The sequence below is a fragment of the Gopherus evgoodei genome, chromosome 15, assembly GCF_007399415.2.
Source record: "Gopherus evgoodei ecotype Sinaloan lineage chromosome 15, rGopEvg1_v1.p, whole genome shotgun sequence".
NCBI lineage: Eukaryota > Metazoa > Chordata > Testudines > Testudinidae > Gopherus > Gopherus evgoodei.
The window spans coordinates 12,472,775-12,488,987 of record NC_044336.1 but is presented as its reverse complement, the minus strand read 5'-3'; the positions used below and the strand labels follow the sequence as shown (position 1 = coordinate 12,488,987).

Sequence of the window (16,213 nt, the reverse complement as noted above, 5' to 3'; positions counted from 1 at the left end):
CCCAGCTCCCAGAAAAAGATGCTCGGGTGGAAGGGGCTAGAGACGTGCATAATAAAGCAAGTCAGAAATTTTCCAGTGGGATGTTTTCCTGCTAGAAACTGCTGATTTGTCTCAATCTGAACTTTCTGTGGAAGCATGTTGATTTCAACTACATTTTAATATGGTCGCACTGTTCCTTATTGGAACGGAGCATTCTGGTTTTTTTAAAGGACTTTCCAAAAATTTTATTTTATTTTATATTAGATAATAATAATAATATAAAACAGTCAAAATTGAAATATTTTGTTTTGATTTACCTAAAACAAAAAAATGTTGAAAATGTTGTTTCTCAGGAAATTCTTTTTTTTTTCATTCTGATTCAGCACTAAAACAAATATAGAAATTGTGGAACTTCCCAGGAAACAGAAGTTCAGGGTCCCACAGGGCTCTAGCACAGGGTTTCTCAAACAGGGGTTGCCGCTTGTGTAGGGGAAGCCCCTGGCGGGCTGGGCTGGTGTGTTTACCTGCCCCGTCCGCAGGTCCGGCCGATCGCGGCTCCCACTGGCTGTGGATTGCTGCTCCGGGCCAATGGGAGCTGCTGGAAGCAGTGACCAGTAAGTCCCTCGGCCCGCGCCGCCTCCAGCAGTTCCCATTGGCCCGGAGCAGCAATCCGCGGCCAGCGGGAGCTGTGATCGACCGGACCTGCGGACGGGGCAGGTAAACACACCGGCCCGGCCCACCAGAGCCTTTCCCTACACAAGCAGCGACCCCTGTTTGAGAAACCCTGCTCTAACGCAAAGTGTGAGCAATTATTAAGAATGGATTAATTAGTACTGGAGCATAATAACCCTACCCACACTGCTGCTGTCCCCTTCTGGGAGCCAGCCGCTCTGCTTCTGCTGTCAGCCCGGTGGAGACTTCAGAGCAGGCCGCAATGCAGCAAGCGATCTCTTTGGAGCACTGGTTGGTGCTTGTGTGCCCACCTTACACCTAACATTAGCTGCTCCCGCCAATGAAGATAGGCCTGGAAATGGATTTCAGGAGGTCTTGCTGTGAAAGGAAACATGAAGGGCCATTAGGAAAACTGGTCTGTGATTACGAGCTCCCATTAACTTTCCTCCTCCCACAGGCATCGTGAGCTGGGTTTGTAAGTGGTGGTCAGCTGAGCACCCTAAGCCAAGAGGAAGGGAGGGGTCTTTCCCTGCTTGTGACTATGTCCTATGTTTCCTTTCCACAGGTGGACCCTTACGTACCCTATGAATACACCTGCGAGGGGATGCTGGAGCGGATTCACGCCTACATTCAGCACCAGGTCTGTGACTGCTCTCCCACCCCACAGGGCTTCCCACTTCATTTCTTGGGGGAAGCAGCCAGCCAGGCATTCTGGCCAGCAGGCTGTGTTTAAAGATGTGCAACAAACTGCATGTTCATCAAAGGGGACACGGAGGGTCACAATACTTTTCAGCCAGCCAGGGGCCCAAGGTTTGGAGTGACCTGGCTGGGGAGGGAGGGAGTTGTGGGGGCCTGGAGTGACCCGAGGGGCAGTAGTGGTGGGTTGCAGTGAGTTTCCACAGCCCCTGATTCCAGGGAAGGGTTAGTAGTTCCATTCTAAACCAAACTAATAGAGCTCAGTGAATCCTGAAAACCAGAGGAAAACACAGGAGGAGAGAGGAAACTCCTGTGAACCCACCCCCCTTTCCTGCAGACCCGGGGGAACCCTCTGAGATCCCCTCACTGCCAAGGTTCACAGCCTGTGAGCTCTTGGCAGGGCTGCAAGTAGGTCAAGGCCCAAGGCCTGTCTGAGAGGAGCGGTTGCTGCTAAACCACTTCATTCAAAGCATTCCAGGATCTCTATCCCTTCTTAAGCCCAAGGTCTGAAAGCACCAGCGACCTCCCCTGGGTGGCGCTGCAGCCAGTGATTATTACGTGCGCTGCCAGTAGGGTTGCCAACTTTCTGATTGCTGAAAACCAAACACCTTTGCCCCACACTCTGCCCCACCCCTTCCATGAGGCCCTGCCCCTTCCCCACCCCTTATCTGAGGCCCTGCCCTGCTCACTCCATCCCTCCTCCCCCTGTTGCTTGCTCTCCCCCACCCTCGCTCACTTGCTCATTTTCACCAGGCTGGGGCAGAGGGTTGGGGTGCAGGAACAGATGAGGGTTCCAGCTGAGGGTGCGGGCTTGGGGTGGGGCCAGAAAGGAGGCGTTTGTGTGGGAGGGAGCTCCAGGCCAGGGGGCTGTGCAGGAAGCAGTTCAGGATGTGGGCTCCAGGAGGTAGTTTGGGAGTAGGAGAGGGCTCAGGGCTTGAGGAGTGGGAGGGAGTTCAGGGTACGAGCTCCTGGCAGCGCTCACCTCAGGTGGCTCCTGGAAGCAGCAACATGTCCCTCTGGCTCCTAGGTGGAGGCATGGCTGGGCATCTCTGCACGCTGCCTCTGCCCACAGGCACTGCCCCTGCAGCTCCCATTGGCTGGGACTGTGGAGCCAGGGCAGCATGCAGAGCCCCCTAGCTGCCCCAGAGTCAGAGGGACAATCCACTGCTTCCAAGAGCCATGCAGAGCCAGGGGAGGCAGGGAGCCTGCCTTAACCCTACTGTGCCGCAAACCAGACTTTTAGCAGCCTGGTCAGCAGTGCTGACTGGAGCCGCCAGGGTCCCTGTTCAACTGTGGAGAAAGTGGATAAGGAAAAGTTATTTACTTATTCCCATAATACAAGAACTAGGGGTCACCAAATGAAATTAATAGGCAGCAAATACAAGGAAGTTCTTCTTCATGCAGAGCACAGTCAACTTGTGGAACTCCTTGCCTGAGGAGGTTGTGAAGGCTGGGACCATAACAGCATTTAAAAGAGAACTGGATAAATTAATGGTGGTTAAGTCCATTAATGGCTATTAGCGAGGATGGGTAAGGAATGGTGTCCCTAGCCTCTGTTTGTCAGAGGGTGGAGATGGATGGCAGGAGATAGATCACTTGATCATTGCCTGTTAGCTTCAGTCCCTCTGGGGCACCTGGCATTGGCCACTGTTGGAAGACAGGATACTGGGCTAGATGGACCTTTGGTCTGACCCGGTATGGCTGTTCTTATGTTTAACTAGGCATTCCAGTTGAAAACCAGACACCTGGCAACCGTAGCTGTCAGACATACATACTCGCTTGTGGCTCAGGACGCAGCCAGCTAGCCAGTGGCAGGGCCCACAGCCCTGCGGGCTATTGGTGTCTGTTTGAATCTGAGAGGGGATTTAGGACTCATGAAAGTCAAGGGCCAGTGGCTCTGGCTGAAGCCCGGCATGGTACTGGCAGGAGCTGTGGATGCTTCTACCTAATCTTCTGGTAGCACCCACCAATTGCAGCTTTGGAACTTTCCTGAACAGACACTGGGAAGCGAGGTGGTGTGTGTAGTTGTGGTACCTTAGCAGCCCTGCTCACCGCTTCTCTGGGCTGTGCCTGGGTGGAGACGAGTGAGGAGTCGCTCCGTATCTGCAGGGATATGTTCCTTTGCAGTTATCAGTACATCCTGGTGACAAGGAGAGAGATGCTCTGTATGGAGCCCTGCCACCAAAAAACAGGGGAAATAGGGGGCTGCTCATCTCTGGGACCCTAGTTCAGCTCCTGCTCCTAAGCAGGGCTGTGGGTGTCTATCAGAGCAAATCCCTAGGGGCTGGGCTCCCCATGGAACATTCTTTCTTGCTGCATTGGCTCCTTGGGCCCCCTGTAAGCTGGCTCCTGGCAAGGGGCTGCACTGGAACCTGGGAAAGCCGGAGCAGAAACAGCCTCTGAGCCGAAATCCTTCGCTCGCAAAGCTCAGCAGTGCGGGAAGAGCCCTTTGATCTCTCTGTTGTGGGGAAGGTCCACCAGGTCAGGGCAGGAGTCAGTAATGGAGTCTGAGTCAGATATATTCAGCAGCCCTCGCTACTGCCTGGGGAGGCCTTCAGGTGTTACCTTCTGGCTGGTGGAAGGGACCTGAGCTCAAGGCAGCAGAACTAGCCCCAGCTGCAACCTAGAAAGTGTTTCCCTTCAGACCAGCCCTATGTTTAACCGTTTCCATCCCGCGGGACACTCTCTGACCTGTCCTGTTCTGCCCTGCTAGGATTTCTGTGCTGGGGCTTCTCCTCCTCTGCCAGCAAAGCCCAACGGCCATGCTATGCCAAGCTCTCCGAGTCCATTCACCCTGTCACCGAACGCCACTCACCTTGTGTGGTTGTACAATGCCAGCAGCGCCCCCCATGTCTGGCCTCCTGTGAGCTCCATGCAGGTGTGGGTGTCTGAGGCCGGGCGAGCCTGCACTCAGACCTGTCAGGAGCACGGGCTGGTCTGTGAGCCGACATTCTTCGAGTTTCTCAACAAGAAGGACGTGTTTCTCCAGTGAGTATGGCTCTCGCATCTTTATCTTGCCCCCCTGCACAATAGGGTGATAATAATCCATTGCCCTGCTATAGCTCCCCTCTGTAAGGGCCCCTAAAATGCTTTCCGTAGGCATCAAAGCACTCCTCTATCATAAGGCAACATTATTATCCCTGTATTACAGATGGGTAAACTGAGGCACAGAGAGGTTAAAGGTCTGATTGGCAGAGCTGCGCTGGCCAGGGCCAGCTAACATCAGTGACAGCTGTGGGTGCTAAGCATCTCAGAAAAGTAGGACTTAAACCCAGAACAGTCAGAAAAGATCAGCCTCCTCAGTCAGGCTTATCTCTAATTTTAGCATAATGCTGACCTATAGGGTGGGTTGTCGGCCACACAGATCAAACCTGGGACCTGTACTGTCTGAGCTAAAAGCTGCCCCTTTCTTAGCTGAGACCATGGCAGGCTCATCGAGTGCCAGTTGGCCTGGCCAGCACTAGAAGGGGACAGAGTGCCACGCTGGGCAGACATAGCTCACGTAAGTCTGAGAGTGCTCAGCATGTGGTGGGTGTGGTGGGCGCTGAGCTCCTTGGAGATTCTGGCCCTAGATGTCACAGTGGAAGCATCTGGGCGCTGAGCTCCTTGGAGAATCTGGCCCCACATAGCTCACCCCAGGCTGCACACCGAGCCAGTAGCAGAGCCAAAACCAGAACCCAGGTATCCTGTCTTGCAAGCCCTTATTCTGACTGCTAGGCAACACTCCCTCACTGACCTTCTCAAAGGTGAGATTGTTCTGTTCTTCCAGTGCTATTTCTGCAGTGTTGCAAACACAGCTCCCCTGGCTTTACCTCCCTGTGGTCTATTGCAGTGCTCTTTGTACACAACCCGACATGCACAGACTGCTCTATTTGTGTCACTTGCATGCATTGTGCCGAATAGGCTTCTGCTTCAAAACAAATGTTGGAGTTTTCAGACACCTTTCCCTCTCCTGCCCTCCCCTCCCACACCCCCTTTATAACTTTCTCTATAACACTCTATTTTGAACACACAGGCTGTGAAGTTTTTAATAGAGCATAAATCTGCCTCCCAATTCCATGCTGCGTGGTGGACAATTAAAATGCAAGCATTGCCGTTTCTGTCACACGGGTCAGGCAGGCAGTTTGAGTCCTAGTGACATTTTTATATTATAAATTAGAGCAGAAGTGCAGATTCCACTCACTCTGCTCTGTCCCGCCCGCTTTCAGAATGAAATCGCTGTTTCAGAGTCAAGTAATTCAGCTTGGAGTTTATTAGGCAGAGCCATTGGGCACGCAGAGATACTCAGAGGCATTCTGCTGCTCACCAGAGGAGACCCCAGCATTCTAGCTCCACCTACACATTGCAGGAAGCAAGACAATCTCACTTTCCATCCAGTCCATTCCTCCCTCTAGTGCTACTCCAAGAAGTTTGCTGTTGCTGGCCGCAGTCAGTCCAGCTCTCAGCCTGGGTTTGGTCGTTGTCTCTTTGTGTTTCTTGCCCCTGCGTCCCCTCTGGAACCTCCTTTCCTGGTTAAGCTCACGGTTCCCCAGGGGTGGTGAGCTCGCTCCCAGGTCCTTTCTGGGTACAGTTACCTCCAGTCCCTGGTGCAGCTCCGTCAGTGTCCTATAGCTGGACCAGAGAAGAACAGACATCCAGAGCACTGCTCAGGGCTGCAATGTCTGTCTGCCCTAAACAAGGCAGGGGGGAAAGCGAGCACAAATCACTGGCCAGGTGCGGCTCCCGTGGCTACTGGGCTCCCTAGCTGTCTCTATCAGCCTCTCCTCTTGGGAAACTCACCTGCTGCTCTATGGCCAGCCCCTGCTACACAATCCCCAGCTTCGTGTGCAGGTGGCGGAGTCCCCCGCGGTGCGCCGGAGGCTGGTCCTGGCGGGAGCCACCAGGGTCGGAGACCTCCTGGACTACGACCGGGGAGGCTGGCTGGATCCCCTGACGCTCGCTCACCGCATGGGGCTCTCCAGACCTTGCACTCCCCGGCGCGTACTCCAGGAGCTGGAGGCCGCTTTGCCGCCCGCTGCTCGGGCCTATCTCGACCGGATCCTGCGGGAGGGCACGCCCCGCCCACCCCCCACCCCAAGCCCTCCGGACCTTTTCATCGGGCCCCTGCCCCGTAGGTCCGACCGCCCCCCCCGTCCCTTCTCCGCAAGCCGGCTGCACGACCTGCAGCCGGTACGTTTCCAAACCGCGCCGAGGAAACAGCTCTACACGCTCGTGCTCCACACCCTTCACCTCCTCACCCTCGTGTCCCGCCCTGATACGAAGTGGCGGGACCTCCTGCCACCTCTGGAGGGTGAGGAGCCCCGGTGGGCCAGCCTCTACTCCACCCTGGTCCCACGGCCCACTGGGGATATCAGTTGGCGGCTCCTCCATGGGGCCGTGAGCACGGGCGTGTACTTGGCGCGGTTTACCCCTGTCCCGGACACCTGCCCCTTCTGCGGCGTGAGGGAGACCCTGGCGCACGTGTACTTAGAGTGCGCCAGGTTGCAGCCCCTACACCGGCTCCTCACAGCCATCCTCTTGCGTTTTTGGTTACACTTTTCCCCTCACCTCCTTCTGTATGCACTCCCTATCCGTGGCCCCACGAAGTCCCGGGACCTCCTGGTCAACCTCCTCCTCGCCCTGGCAAAAAAGGCCATCCACGCGACCAGGGAGGGGAGGTTGGCCGACGGAGACTCCGGTGACTGTGGGGCTTGCTTCCGCTCCATGGTCCGATCACGCATCCGGGCGGAGTTCCTCTGGGCGGCGTCCACTGGCTCCCTTGACGCCTTCGAGGAGCAGTGGGCGCTGTCCGGGGTTCTCTGCTCGGTGTCCCCGTTAGGTTCCCTCCTTCTGACCCTTTGACCTCACTCCTGTCCCTGTTCTTTTATTAGTTGTCCCCCGCACTCAGTGGGTTCTGTGGCCCTGTGGTTCCTCCCCTTAGGCTGGGGGAGGATCCTTTCGCAGTGGGCGGGCTTTGCCTGCCCACTTCCCAGACACCCAATAGATGCTCTATGGCCAGCTTCACTTGTTAAGCTGCCTTTCTCCGGGTAGGGCATGCTCTGCAGGTGCTGCTACTCAGCTTGCTGTCAGCAGGATGGGGGTGTGTCCCATCCCACTGGCCTAGCCCTATCCTGTGGCCAGTCTCCTCTCACAATAACCCACACCTGGATCTGATACATGCACCTCATGTGTGTCACACAAGTGCCTAGAATCTCTCAGATGCATGGGAGCAGCTCCCATTGAAATCAGTGGGAGCTGCACGTGGCCCTCTGAAAGTGCAGTGTGGCCCAGAGAGCCTATTATGTGTTCTTGTGCCAGTCACCTGGATTCCATGTGTGGTTTGCTTGGGTCATGCGGCATGCACACATAGGTTTGGGTGATCTCGCAAGGTTCACATCTGGGCTGCATGGGTCACACAGATCTCAGGCTGTTCAGGTAGTCACATGTAGTTTCTAAGCACTCACTATGCGAATCATACGTCACTTAAGTTTAGTGTTCTTGCAGGCGAGGGACAGGTCTGCAGTGATGTTTGAAGTAGGGGTGTTCTGTAAACAGAACAGTGTTAAAATCTCCCCCAGACATGTAGCAGCCCTCCCTAAAGTCATATTCTGATCCAACGTGAAACCCACTGACAAGCAGGTGCAGAGATGGACACAACAAAATTCAATTTGGGGTATTTGTTTCCCAGGCTTCGCATTGCCTGTGACAGCATGGAGTCTGAGATGAGCCACCTCTACCCGGCGCTGGCTGAAAATGTGCAGGAGTGCTACCTCCAGAAGGAACCGCTGCTGTACAGCTGTGCAGGCTACAGCACCAAGTACCGGCGCCTCTGCCCATGTCGCGATTACCAGAAAGGACAAGTGGCTCTGTGCAGGGACTGCTTGTGATTCCACCCCCTGCTCCCAGAGTCCGGAGAGCGTGTGTTGTGACATGCCACACGCAACAAGTAGCTTTTTCTCAAAGCTTCTGCAATATCCAAGAAGGACAGGACAGCTCCCTGTTCTTGGAAACTCATGTCGAGACTTTGGATGTCAGACTCTGTCGGTTGTTTTGTCTGCCAGTCAAATGTCCGTGACTGACCACCCGCTCATGCTGGATTTTTATTTCTCAAGACACATCTCCTTCCACGCCCAAGCCCACCTGAACTTCAGAGGAGCCCAGTGCCGCTTCAGTAGGACAAGGCGCCAGCAGCCTGTTGGTTTGAGTTTCATCCTCTTTTAACGTCCTAGTTTATTTATTTATATTTTTTATCAAATTAAAGCAGCAAAACAACCATCGGTCCTTCCTGAGGAGTTATTTGGAACAATCTCCTTAGAAATACTTACGTGGGGGTGACAGATCTTGGAAGGCTCCAGTGCCAGACACATCTAGGAAGATGCCTTCGATTCTATCAGTCCGATCCACTGTCCTGCCTTTGGAAGGGACAGAGGGAGGGGGAGGCGTTCTACACATGCTGATGGGAACACGTCTCTTATTCCATTCCCGTCACTAGCACTAGTAAGAGCTTGGGAACCCTGCCCCGCAGAAGTGCGGGGGGTGGGGGTGGAGATTCTGGGCACGACATCACAGCACCAGAGACAAGCGTCCCTGTGCAGTAGCTCAGGGGGATGTTAATGTTGTGGCAGTCACATGCCAGAACAGAGTGTGCAGGGATCGACCTGTTCACAGCTGGGGCCAAAGAGGGACGTTCTGAGGGAGGGAGCTGACCCCCGCACCAAGTGGTTCCCCATTTCTTCATGCTGCTCTCCTAGTTTCCCAGACGAAGGCCTTGGCTGTAGCAGCCAGTCCTCACCATCCCCGGAATGGCGTGCTCTGCCCCTTTAAGGGACAGGGGCCTGGGGCCAGCCAGCCCTGTTCCATTATCAGACCCAGCTGGGAAGGGGTCAGCTGTGTTCCAGAAAGGTCTGAGAGAGCTGCTGGAAGGGGAGCTCCAGGAGCGAGGGTGGTGTCTGGCCCTGGAGCAAAGGGGCAGGGGCAGAGGAAAGACCTCTGTGGCCAGGGCTGCTCAGGGTGAGCGCTTTGTTTTGTGTTACTTTGTGAGTTTTTTGTTTGAATTAAACTCCTGCCCTGAGACACCCCATGGGTGAGGTGTTAGTCCGCTGGGGAGCCAGGCCAGCAGCCCTGCAATCTCCCATTCAGTCGGAGACATTCTGCACCACCAGGGAGCATGGGCTGCCCCTGTGAGACTGGGCTGTGGAGCAGCCCGACCCCCTGGCAGGTTCGAGCGGGCACAGCTGGCTGTGGGTCAGGTGGCAGGTGTAACCCACCCCCACTGGTCTCTGGAGGTTTGGCAGGGGGGAGCCTGGAGAGCAAGTCCCCCAAGCCTGATATGGCAGGAGAGGCACATGGGCCAGTGGTTGGGAATCCCTGAGGAGGCAGACCAGGAAGGGTGTGGCATTGCACGGCTGACTCGCAGCACTGGAAGTGTTCGGGGAGGCTCTGGGTAGGGAGCTCTCAAGACATGCCCATCCGCTGAGCCCTGAGAGAAGCGGCTGGTCCCACACAGAGCCTTCCTGGGAGCCATGCTAACAGCATAGGGATGCAGAGGGACCAGTCTGGCAATGTCTGCCCTGCACGGGGCTGGGAAGGAGTGTGAGTGTGTGTGTGTGTGGCGGGGGGTTCTCTCCCGGTGCCAGCATGGGGCTGGGGAGGAGTGTGTGTGTGGGGGGGGGGTTCTCTCCCGGTGCCAGCATGGGGCTGGGGAGGAGTGGGTGTGTGTGGGGGGGGTTCTCTCCCAGTGCCAGCATGGAGCTGGGGAGGGGTGTGTGTGTGGAGGGGGGGGATTCTCTCCCGGTGCCAGCACGGGGCTGGGAAGAAGTATGTGTGTGTGGGGGGGGTTCTCTCCCAGTGTGTGTGTGGGGGGGGAGGTAGGATTCTCTCCCAGTACCAGCATGGAGCTGGGGAGGGGTGTGTGTGTGTGGAAGGGGGTGGGATTCTCTCCCGGTGCCAGCATGGGGCTGGGAAGGAGTATGTGTGTGTGTGTGGGGGGGGGGTTCTCTCACAGTGCCAGCCCAGGGCTGGGGAGGATGGCTGCAGTGGAGTTAGTGGGGGAGTTCACCCCATTTGTGGACAGGTGCTGGGACACCTACCTTCCAGCTTGTGATGCTGAGTGGCTGCAATTCCCCACGGCCTCTCTCTTGTTTTCCTGGGGTGACAACTTGGGATCTTTGTGTCTTCCATACCCTGACTGGGGTCTATGCCGTGTGGGGCACTTCAGAGAGGGAGAGTTTCAGTTCTCACAGCAGAGGACATGGGCACCTAGCGGGTCTTGTCTGGCTCTCAGGAGGTGAAGCTACATGTTCTCTCTGCCTGCATGCCTGCCGGTATGTGCCCAGGCTGTGTGATCCTGCTCTGCTCTGCAATCAGACAAGGCCAGATTACTTGCTGCTGCTGCACCCAGTAGGGGACGAAGGGGCTATGCTGCAGCTGGAGTCCCAGGAGGAATGCTGACTGAGTCCGCTAGCCCTCCTCTTAGGGGATGCCAGGGTGTGCATCCCCTGTATGATGTCCACCCCCTTTACAGAGTGCTTCTCTCCTGCTGCTCCACCAGCTCCAAGGGCTAGTCCAAAGGGAGGGCATCTCTCCATCCTCAGCTGGCCCTCCCACCAGAGTGCCAGCAACTCTGGAGGTGCTAACAGGGAGCTCATAGGTCCTATACCCTGCCCCTCACCTTACCCAAACACTGGGCTGAAGGGGATAAAGGAAGCTGTCTCCTGCACCGCTGCCACTGTCTGTGGCATGAGGTGGGCTCTGGGCATGCCAGCTCTCTCCATGTGGCTGGAGGATGGGGCTAGGGTTTAGGCGTGGGACAGGTGCCTGGAGGTCTGCCTGGGGCAGCTGCGTGCATGCTCGGAGACAGAAACTTACGCACCTAGGGACTTGTACTGAAAAAGTTGATGTGCGGGGTGAGTTGAGGTGCCTTCAGGCCTAGGGGGCAGCTGAGTGGGGATCTTGTGGATCAGAGTGATGCCTAAAACTGGGATTTAGGTGTGTAAAGCCCAGATTTAGGCAGCTCAGTCACTTTGTGCATATAGGTCTGAGTCTCTGCGTGCCTCCTAGCTCCCTCTGTAAAATAGGATGATAAAGTTTCCCTCTTGTCCGTTAAGGGGCTGCTCAAATACTGTAGTGATGGAGGCCATAGGACCAGGCTGTATCCTAGGGAGGGTGTACTGCTAGCTTTGGGCTGCCCTTGCTGTAAATGAGAAGTGATTTGCAATGTTCCCACTTTCCATGTGCAGCCAACGGCCCCACCTGGCTGGAAGGAGGAAGATCAGCACAAACCAAATCAGTGAAGGAAAGACGACGCACCAAGCGACAGGTGGGATTCTGAGATCTTGTCACTTATCGCGGACGAAAAGAATCAATATATGTTCTAGGGCCACAGGCTCCCAACAGCGCTTTTTTAACCACATCAAATCAGACCGTGACAAGAAAATGGAGAGTGGCAAGGGAGTGGGAAACCAGGGGAAAGCCAAGGGCTGCTGGACTGAGTACTTACTCGCATTCTCAATGCGAAGGGAAGCATCAGTAGGATCAGCCAAGGGGAGGAATTACTGCTGGACTCAGGATGCTGAGTTGTGCTAAGAAACAAACATCTGGAGGACTTCGAATGCTTCCTCTGGTCACTGAGCCACAAGGTCCTTAAGGCCCACATGGGCAATTCCAGTGCAATGCCTGTTCCGTGTGCAAAACCTTTGCCCCTTGTGTGCACAAATTGCTTGTCTGCATGCACAATTGTAACCCATGCTAGTGCAGTGTGAGACTCTGTCCCTGCCTGATGCAGGTCTGTATAAGAGGATAAATGTCTATTACCGTGGCTGCCTTACGGCATGACTCCTTTGGCTCAAGTGGGAGAGATTCATGCTTTTAACGCTGACGGGCTCTGGTTCAAATCCAAGTGGAGTAGGAGTCATGCAATCGTCTGATTTCTGAGGAAATTGGGAGGGTGCCTATGGGTTTCTCTATTGCATGAGGTTTTGGAAAGCTGCCCCAGGTGTTACTATTGGGTGCAGGCAGCCACAATTTGCTAAACGAGACAGCTGCTGGATACATCACATCCTCACTAGGACAATTAAACTGTGCTTCTAGCCCCTCTGACCTCTGCGCCTTCCCAGCAGCACCATGTTTCAGTGCACTGCCCACTTTTCTGAGAGCCTTCAGTCTCTGCTGTGCCAGCCTCTGGCAGCATTACCATCCCACTGGCCATTGCCAGCCCTTCTGATCTCCCAAGGGTATAAATGTTACCTGACACCACTGATGGGCTTTAACTCCTTCTGAAAACAATATACAGAGGGCTTCTGATTTGGGGCTTTATTAATTTTAAATTTGGGGAGGGTATTTTAGCGATTTTTTGAATTCTATGTCCATGTCCAAAAATCAGGGCTTTTCGGGGCTTTCTCTGTCATATGGAAGAGATTTTTGGGGTGTACTTCCCAAAATTCTTCTCTAAATAGGGTCCACTTTAATTTGTATGATATCTGTACCAATGGCTTACGCATAGTTTAAGCTTAGCATGCTTGTAATTGAACTCCTGATCTGGGGTTTAGTGTATTTGTTCCCTAGAGCACATTAACGCAGTACTGCATCAAACAGCACTACATGAAAGCGCATCAGGGAACCTTTAGTGTGCACAAGCAGGGTCTACATGGACCAATCCAGTCACAAACCCAGAGTCCACATTATTGCTTCTAGTAGACAATGTCTTTGATGCAAGTCGGAGAGCAGGAGCATCCCTTATAGAAACAAACGTCATTGGGAAAGGGGTGACATCAGCATGAATTGAGTAACCATTTGTGGTTTTTCTGGCATTTATTGGATGAATCCATTTTATTTTTTTTATCGGCGGTGTTCTACTGGTGTCTATTGGTTAAAACCTAAAATCAGAAGCCGTAAATATACCACACACAACAGGCAAACCCAGCAGCATCACCAGCTCACTGCTCAGAGAGGTGTTTTGAAATGGTGCCACATGGGGGTAGTGTAGAGATTCACACACATTGTGTATCCCGCTTCTCCCTTGGTAATGTACAATTCTCTGCTTTGTCCTTGCCTCTCTCTGTCTCTTGTTTTATATGAAAATAAATATGACCGGCCTATGAAAGGGAAGGCTCATTCTTTGTCTCTCTCTGGATGGACTGGGAACTGTTCTGAGTCTGGGATCCTACAGAGGGTGGGAGCATTTCTCAGCTATTATGATAACAAGAAGGAAGGTGATGCCCCCATGTGGTTGGTTGGAGGGACCAATGTGCCGTGTTCTGCTGCGGATCAGGCGTCTGTCCCAAAGGAAACCAGACATGTGGGGAGCAAAGGCCTCTGGCTGAGGCATGTAAACCTGCCCCTCACCATGCACGCCGCTCAATGCTGTTGCATTAGGAGACACTGCCGTAATAAAGAGCCAGCTCCCCCAGTGCACAATGAATCAATGGTGCTACACCAGCGGGGTGTCTGGCCCCACACGTGGAGGAATTGGGGAAGCTTCTGCAGTGACAGTCACTCTTTGCTCTATTGGGGGAGGGAGGGATGCAATCGAGCCAACTCAAGAGTTTTTAATAATATTTATTTCTGTAATAATTGATACATTAGCGAGATGAGGAACAAGGATGTGGTGGGTTGTTTCTTTGCTGCTTGTGTTTGCTATTTCATTGTCAGCCTCTTTCCAGGTTGGGTCTCTGACAGCCCCCATGTCAACATCCTTTTGACTTTCTCCATCTAATTATCCCAGGAGATGATGGGCCTGATTCCCTTTTACACAGGGACCTCTCTGCACCACTCTAGCAGTTTGCGGGGCCTTACAGTGGGAGTAGGTGTATTATTATTTTGAATAGCACCGCGGAGCCCCACTCAGGGACCCGGACCCTAGTGTTCTAGGTGCTGTAAAACACAGATCTCGAAGATAACTCTGCCCTATGAGATTGCAATCTCATAAAGTGTAATTTACTCCATTTTAAGTCCCCTTTACTCTGTCTGTGGTGTAAAGTAGTCTCAGTATAAATGAGAATCGGGCCCTATGAATTAAAACCAATAATACACTCTCCTATCAGTGAAATGGTAAGAAAGCAAAACACAAATATTTCATCCTTACCTGAAAAGGTGGGACCCAAAGGTTTCATGTCGTGCATGTTACACTAACACAAGTCTTCACATAAAGCAGTGAAAATGTAGTAGAAAAAAAACCTTTTAAGGTACTTGTCATAATTGGTAAAGTATCAGTATTAGTCACCATTGCCTAGAGAAACTGCTGGAGTGCTTCACATTTTAATTTTTTCCCAGCTCGTTTACCAAAATGTGCTGTCTCAGATTGTATATTTGCAGACTGGTTTATTAATGCAGGGTGGCTCATGGCATGAGGATACATATGCTGGTTTGTGACTATAGGATTATGCATTTGAGCAGGGATGCAAATACTGGTTTGTTGTTGTAAGGTTGCTCACTCAAGCCTGGCTGTGAAAGCTAGCGGGTTATTGGAGGGTTGCCGCTGACATTTTTTCTTATATTGGAGTTGTATAACCTCTTTTTTTTTAATTAAAATAGCTATAAAGTTATATGCCATGTGGAAACAGGGCTGAAAAATAAAACAGATTGGTCACATGCTGGATCCGTTCTCCCTTTTACTGCCTTACTGTCCAGTGAGACAGTTGCTGTGTCCTGTCAGACATTCCAGCTGGAGCCCTCACTCCTTGAGCTGCATCTCGGAGCACTGAAAAGGTGTCCTGTCAGCTCGGATCTGGGCAGAGCAGGAAGCCAGTGTCCCCTTCTGGCCACCTTAAAAGAAGTCTCGAATGTGTCTAAAACTGTTAGTATTTACATTAGAGTAGCACTTAGGAGCCCCATCCAAGATCAGATCCCACTGGGCTAAGCACTATACAAACACAGAGCAAGAGGCAGTCCTTACTCTGAAGAGCTTATAAGCCAAAAGAGAAGATAAATAAAGGGTGAGTGGGGAAACTGAGGAACAGCAAGTGACTTGCTCACAGGTGCATTGTGGGCCAGGGGCAGAGCTAGGAATAGAATCAAGCCTGTTCTCTTTGTTCCTAAGCCATACTACTCCCCTAAAGGCCCTCCTTAGAGAGAAGCTGTGGTGCAGGAGGCTTGGCCCAGCTCCCAGGCGAGGGGGCTACAACTGTGGAAAGTTTGGAGATCACTGGACTGCAGGGTCTCAGCAGGGGGTGCCAGCCAGAGTATTTGCAGCCCCAGCATGTGCCTAGAGACCCAGCCAGGGCTGTGCCTGGACTCTGTTCAACTCAGGAGGCTGGGGTGGGGTAAGCCCCATACATAGCAGCCTGGGGAGTGTCCCTCCAAATGGGAAGCGCTGCCTGGGCCATGTGTTTGATAGTAGTGCCAGAGAGAGCCCAAAATGATTGCAATGAAATGGATGGGGAGATGGCTCTTAAAGTATTATCTGGCTATGACAGTGGATGGCTTTGTGGGGGTGGGACTTTTCATCTCTGGGACACTGGTTTGAATCTTGTGTGGGGTGGAAGTGACCCCAGACAGCTGTGAGCTGATGTTTGCTTGGTGGCCTAGGTGAAATGAGTTTCTGGGTCTTAGCCAGGTCCTGGTGGGCTGATGCCTGCATCATACAGCTGCCCTTCCAATCAGGCTCCACGCTGGCAATCTCAGCAGAGGCTGAGGATTGAGGGGAGCTGGGGCAGTGTGGGAGGAGCTGGCAATGGCTTGGTCTGTGGACCAATAAAGGACTTCAGTCCCCAGGAGTGGCAGCATAGCACCTTTCCCCAGCGTCGCATTCGCTTAACACAAGCTGATGTAGAAACAGTGTCTGTTTGGGCTCAGAGGAGAGTCATCCCATTCCAGAAATGGAAGAGGGCAGGATGTCGCTGCGGCTGGCACATCAGCAGGCAAACGGGGCGAGATGACAGCAGAGAAACCC

At 53.3% G+C, this 16,213-nt stretch overlaps 1 protein-coding gene across 3 annotated transcripts in view; it reads left to right on the top strand.

The window, feature by feature from the left end:
- MGAT5B (alpha-1,6-mannosylglycoprotein 6-beta-N-acetylglucosaminyltransferase B) overlaps nt 1-13,522 on the top strand; it is a 171,783-nt gene extending 158,261 nt beyond the window's left edge. The window contains exons 16-19 of one of the 3 annotated variants that reach the window (XR_003996677.1): nt 1,217-1,291; nt 4,061-4,335; nt 8,015-8,520; nt 11,565-11,640. Coding sequence is in view for 2 of the 3 variants with exons in the window: in XM_030534902.1 (XP_030390762.1) it covers nt 1,217-1,291; nt 4,061-4,335; nt 8,015-8,213 (549 nt within the window). In the remaining variant the exon portion in view is untranslated. Of the gene's footprint in view, nt 1-1,216; nt 1,292-4,060; nt 4,336-8,014; nt 9,909-11,564 lie in introns of those variants that run through there. The other 2 variants (XM_030534902.1, XM_030534903.1) reach the window with 2 other exon arrangements.
- The last annotated feature ends 2,691 nt before the right edge of the window (nt 13,523-16,213 follow it).